Here is a 6,294-nt window from a genome sequence, read left to right as displayed (position 1 = left end):
GTCCCAGTCGTCTAGCCATCACAAGCCTTGTCAAAGTTGCTCAAATCCTCACGCTGCATTTTTCCTGCTTCTAACACATCAACTTTGAGGACAAAGTGTTACCTTGCTGCCTAATACCTCTTCACTTTGTGTCCCAACAGACTGGCTCACCGGTCCCAGCGCCTACTGCTACCCTGGTACGAGTGCTGAAAAATGCCAACACTCTTGGCATCGCTATAGAGGGGGGAGCCAACACAAGGCAACCTCTGCCGCGCATAGTCACCATTCAGGTGAGACAGCTATACGATAGGGTTTTGCAGGTTTCTAGTTCAAAGTCATTGTTTTGTGCCAATGTTCAGTATCTTTTCTTTAAAAATGACTGCACATGACTTGAATTTTAAATTATGCAGTGAGAATATTCCCTCCAGTGCATTAATATTTCCATTTCTGCTTTGATAGAAACTCTGTCTTCCTTCAGCATCTTATTATTAGCTTGCATTTGTTTTGCACAGACAGCATTTTAAAGCAATCTGCAAATACAAGTCCTCTAGCTGATATTTCTCTTGGACACCTTTCACATTTTGTTATGTCCAACAATGTACAAAGAAAGCAATGCGGTACATTTCCATAACAGAAGTGTTTATATGGGCTGAGAGTGAGAGGCGATAACATCAACTAATCACTGAATGAGTTATAGCCTCGGTCACTTCAGCGGTACCCAACCCCCCTCCCTCCCTACCCCACTTTCTTTTGTGTGTAGGGCATCCTTGAGGAGTTTTCGTGGCTGTGCGGTGATTTCCATAACAATGACTCTGTTCACTCGTCTCTGTGAATCTCAGGACAGTGGATGACTTTGAATGTCAGTCAGCATGTTGATGATCACAGTCACTTAGTCAAACACAGCGTGACACTGCATATGAACATATGCACATTTAGCCAATCATATTCCTATCATATCAAGAGGCTGTAATCTAATGAGCACACTTTGCTCTGTTCTGAATGGTTGCACACAGTCATTGGACTCACTTGGTGTTGTGGAGACTAAAGTGTGGGATTTGATCTAAATTGGTTTATCTCTTTTCAGCCTAATTAAAACCAGCTAGGTTGACAGAGAAGTTGAAATAGTTGGCAGACTGGATATTGTATTGGTTTGGAGGCGAAGACCCTGACAATACATACACACACCCCAACAAAAATTAAGTTGCATATTTTTACTGACCTGCTCCGTAAAACACGATGCCTGGTGCTTACAATTGAGAAATGTATATTTTAACATGCATTAACACAGCGCAGTATCAGTATCAATTCAAACAGAACCTGATATATATATATATATATGTTGAGTAAATATTCAGCAGACTACGTACATTTCTGGCTTGACCCTTGACAGGAATTCAATTCAACAATATTCCAAAGTATTAATGAAGCACACAGAATTGTGTAGTCAAGAACAAATAACTTACATAAAGAAAGAAATACATAAAAACAAGACAATGTTAAAAGGCTATGTTCAGGTATGTTTTCATTCCAGCTTATAAATTCATATGCTATGCGGGATCAGCCCGTCATATTGCTAACCTGTGAATTTTTCCCCTCTAAAATCGGTATTGGTCTCAAAAACCCAGCGTTGGTCAGGCTCTACAGTACAGTAGCTCATTGCTAGAGTTGCCTTTCTAGCTGAGTCTGTCAGTCTAGTGCAAGTTCACACTTTAAAAGAGATAAAGTTCAGTTCAAGCAGATAATAAACCAGTTCAGGTTCATAGTACACAAATGTGAGCACAGTTTATGAGTGCTGTTAACTTTCACAGAGTTAAAACTCTCAAGTTCATGTTTGTTAGTTGCAAACGGATATGTTAAGTTCACCATTTGCTCTTTTAGCGTGCTAATGTGCAACACTGGTCTTTGTGCTAACATGACTTAGCTGTCAATCAATATCAATACACATACACACTGACCCACCCACTCAGATGTTTCACCCCCACAGAGGGGAAACTACTTGCTTGCTTCAGTAACTAAAATTCTGAGCCTGTTGTTTATTTTAAGTATGAGAACAGATAATATTCATGCTTGAACCTTGTTCATGATATGTGATTACGGTTGTTGGTTTTGCCAGCTGGTCAGTTCTGTCCACCTTCAGAAACAACCTCAGCATTGACAGTTGATTTGATGCTTGACTAAAAACTGTCAACAATGGCTCTGTTTGGAAATAATAATAATAATAATAATAATAATAATAGTACATTTAATTTATAGAGCGCTTTTCAAGAAACTCAAAGACACTTCACATAAGTTAAAAGGAAAAGAAAAAGGTAATAAAAACAACACACTAAGAAATTATAGCTATATCTACAACACTCAAAAATGAATTAATCGAACTGACCTGCGGCCCTTTGCTGCGTGTCATCCCCCCTCTCTGCCCCCTTTTCCTGTCTGTCTTCAGCTGTCACTATCAAAATACTTGGATGGATCAGTACAGTCTTGGTTTTGTTTGGGGAGAGAGTTCCAGAGGGAGGGGCAGCTATGGAAAAAGCCCTGTCACCCCAGCAGAGTTCTGGATGTAATGAAGTTTATTAAGGACTTTGAAAGATGTACTATAGAAGATGCTGTTGCAATAGTCAAATCAAGTGTGTTTAGCATCAGAATTTGCTTCAGTTTCCTGCACTCACAAGAGCTGACCAATTTTTCTTTTTCTTTCATTTCTTTAAAATATGTCAGACATTTCAAGTATTAGCTTTACTGAACTGTAGCTGTGTGTTGCCTTCTGGCTTGCTCGAAACCTTTTAAAGCAGGCTTCAGGGAGCCTTGAGGGAATCTTGTCCTCTGGGCCACTGGGAGCTTCAAGCTTGAAGCAACTTGGGGTTAATGCCTTGCTCATAGGTGTAATAGTGATGGATGTAGAAGCAGCACAGAGTGTGTCTGATTCATTACCCTCCTCAGAGTTTCTTGGCCTGTCTGCAAAATCAAAATTCATTATTATTGGCCTGTATGCCCCGCAGTGATGTTTTCAGCTGCTACTTTGTAATTGAATGTCACAGCAAATAAACATGTTTAACGCTGAGGATTAAATTTAATCAGGCAATGCTGGCAGTTGTCCTGTTTGTCCTGAGCACAGGAAGGATCAAGGAATGGATGGATGGATTAACCCCGTGGCTCTTTTAGACTGCCTAGTTGAATAAATGATCATGTAACACTGACAAATGACTCTCAGTCATCGACTCAGATCCTTCACTTTCTTCAGCAGCTGACCGATCTTTGTAAATGTCAAGTATGAAAGCAGCACACTCTGTAAACTTGATGACTTTCTAAATTCAGCTGAAGTACAGGAATGGAAGAAAACATCAATTTCAAGTAGGAAGGACTGATTGTGTACTGACGTTTCCCGTATTTAAAAGCTGCATTCATTGATTTGTACTAGGCCTTTGGGGGGAGTGGTGCCAGCTAAAAACCCAAACACCAAACAATTATCAACTTATTAAGTTTCAATTTGGAATGTATTAGCAAACAATTGCCTATTCACACATCCAGCAAACACAGAGCAACAATAACATTCATTTGCTGTCATGTTTGTGTCCATCTGATAAATGTAAGTCCACTATTCACTCTGCCTGTAATTCTGGTTTAGTCTCTACCAACTCCTGCTCTTTTTCAGGCGTTCTCCACCAGCTAGTAGTCTGTCTGCCTGACAGGTAGTGTGCAGCCAGTTTCTAATAGCTTTTTCACTTAAACCAAGATCGATGACAGCAGAACCTGCAGGGCAGTGAAACCAAAACAACGATGAGCTAAAATACCAACACGTTTCAGCATCAGGCGTTCGTCATTTAACTCCCTGAAGAAGGCTTCATGCTGAAACGCATCTGAATTTGACCATGCCATGACAATAAAGGCATTTCAGTTGTTTAAAAGAGAGTGCCTTGGAGTTTTGTTGTGATTTATGTATAAACTTTTTTAGGTCCACACACAATGGTTTAAATGTTGTTTTTTATGCCCTCTCACACAATACCAGTACTGCAGCTACTGCTGGGGATAACAGTAGTTTAAAGGGCACCAATTAAAGGTGTAATCAGTTCCATTTTTTAAAATGATCTATTATCAAACACAATAAAAATAACTTTAATTAATATTAAGTATCTGTGGGCACCAACTTAAAGTAAAATACAAAAGATAAACCAACTACATATACTCAACTAAAGACGTGTGATGTGTGTGTGAGGGTGCGCATGTGTGGTTGTGTGCCAGAAAGAATAGGTATTTTTCCTTGTTCTGATATGTTCAGCAGAGAGACAAATCCCCGGGTCCTCCTGCCACGTGTCGAAGTATCCTTGAGCAAGATACTGACATTGAACCCCAAATTGCTCCCGATGCATAGCATCGGTGTGTGAATGTGTATGAAAGGGTGAATGTGGCACGTAGTGTAAAAGCACTTTGAGTGGTCGGAAGACTAGAAAGGGCTATACAAGTACAGGTCCATTTACCATGTACCAAAGACTGTGTCTGTGTGGAGCATACAATTAAAACATCATGTGTTAATCTGACTTAAAATTGGGGTTACTAGCACCCTAACAAGATCACAACAATAAAACCTCAGTAAAAAACACAGCTACCTGTACTGATGTCTCATGTCCTAGTGGTCCCAACACTACTAAATTTCTTCTCTTCTAAAAAGTGTAGAATGTAAACTCCTCGGGATGTTAAAGAGGAAAATTCCTGTAGACAATACCAAGGACATGTCCTCAGTGTCTTCAGTGGTGACTATGGCTTTGTCAAGAAGTGCAGCTGATATCTCTAATATTACAACTACAGTAAACCTACAAATACAAAGAGGCATAGTGATATTTTCCTGGGAAGTTATAACTTTAAAATCACTGGAAAACCTGTATTCCTAGTTGGTGTCAAACTGTGGTAAGGTTGCCTTGTAATATAAGTAAGTATAAAAGGCACACAGGCTTTCTATTGACTAATCACTCATCTGTCACTGGATGGAACTATCTTTCTAAATATTTCAAATTACTCTCTGCCTCCCTTCTTTCCTTCCCTTCATGTCCCTGTTGACAGAAAGGTGGCTCAGCTCATAACTGCGGCCAGCTGAAGGTGGGTCACGTCATCCTGGAGGTCAACGGCATTTCCCTAAGGGGTCGGGAGCACAAGGATGCCGCCCGGATCATCGCTGAAGCCTTCAAGACCAAAGAGAAGGACCACATTGACTTCCTGGTGGTTGAGCCAGGACTCTAGTACGAGGACTTACACTTCATGCAGCCTGTTTTAAGAAGACACTGTCAGACTGCATTGAGGGATCCGTATGAACTTCACATGATGTTGTCCTATAAACCCTCATTTTAATTTCAGGGAAAGGGTTAGTGGAAAGATGTGTCGGGTATTTGTTGATTGCACTCTACAGAGATTTGCACAATTCAAATTTGTCATAAAGGACATTACATTAATATTTGCCATGAAAGTCACACTGGGTCAAATGCTATTTGCATTTGTGTCATTAGTTAATTCTGTTTCATTAGTTTTCAAACTCGGAATGTTATTGTATGTTTCACCAGGAGGACAGTTAGTATTGATAGTGTGTTTGATACACCAATTAATACTAAAAACAGCCAATCACATTACAGTCTATACAGTCAGTCTTCTTGAGTCTTCTGCTGTTCTGGAGGCAGATATAAGCTCTTAAAAGATCAATTTGGGTTCAATACAGCATCAATCGTATCTAGTTTTAATTTCTATCAGCAAAAATAACATTGTACTCCCAAGTTAAATACTGTGACCTTCAAACATGAAATCAGACAAGAAACACAACCAGGACAGTGGTCATGGGTTTGAGCCTAGCCTGTGGCCCTTGCTCTCTCACCATTTCCTGTCTACTTTGAGCAGAACTGTCAAAATAAAGGCAAAACAAGCTCCCAAAACAGTGTTGTGCGCACAACTGTGATTGGACAATCAGACTTTGAACATACCTAATATTGCAAGGCACCTGGACTCCTGAGATCACAAAATCATGTTAGAATCCATCTTGCCAGGCTTCAATCTATGTATTTGATTGCTCTGGTATCAGTAATTTGGTCACAGTGTGCCTAAAGAAGTATTAGCAGCTACACTGTTCGATTAAACAGCAATAGTGGCTAGGGTTAGTCTGATTTATTGAAAGAAGAGCAAAGAATGGCACTGAAGACTTTTCTTGATGGAAAATCACACATTTCTAAGATTTAAAAAAAAAATTAAGCCCTATGTTTCCACTTTTCCTTTTTCATAAATTTGTATGAGATTTTATCCCCCTTTCTTCCAATTCAGTTACACCCAACCTATTCCCTAACC

At 39.8% G+C, this 6,294-nt stretch overlaps 1 protein-coding gene across 1 annotated transcript in view; it reads left to right on the top strand.

The window, feature by feature from the left end:
* LOC118326002 (whirlin-like) overlaps positions 1 to 5,342 on the top strand; it is a 46,070-nt gene extending 40,728 nt beyond the window's left edge. Inside the window, 2 exon segments of the mRNA XM_035658885.1 lie at positions 141 to 269; positions 5,032 to 5,342. Coding sequence (XP_035514778.1) covers positions 141 to 269; positions 5,032 to 5,208 — 306 coding nt within the window. The 3' untranslated portion in view covers positions 5,209 to 5,342.
* The last annotated feature ends 952 nt before the right edge of the window (positions 5,343 to 6,294 follow it).

The sequence above is a fragment of the Morone saxatilis genome, unplaced genomic scaffold, assembly GCF_004916995.1.
Source record: "Morone saxatilis isolate NCDOM2014 unplaced genomic scaffold, NCSU_SB_2.0 Contig16, whole genome shotgun sequence".
Classification (NCBI taxonomy): domain Eukaryota; kingdom Metazoa; phylum Chordata; class Actinopteri; family Moronidae; genus Morone; species Morone saxatilis.
This window is presented reverse-complemented; position numbering and strand designations above follow the sequence as displayed.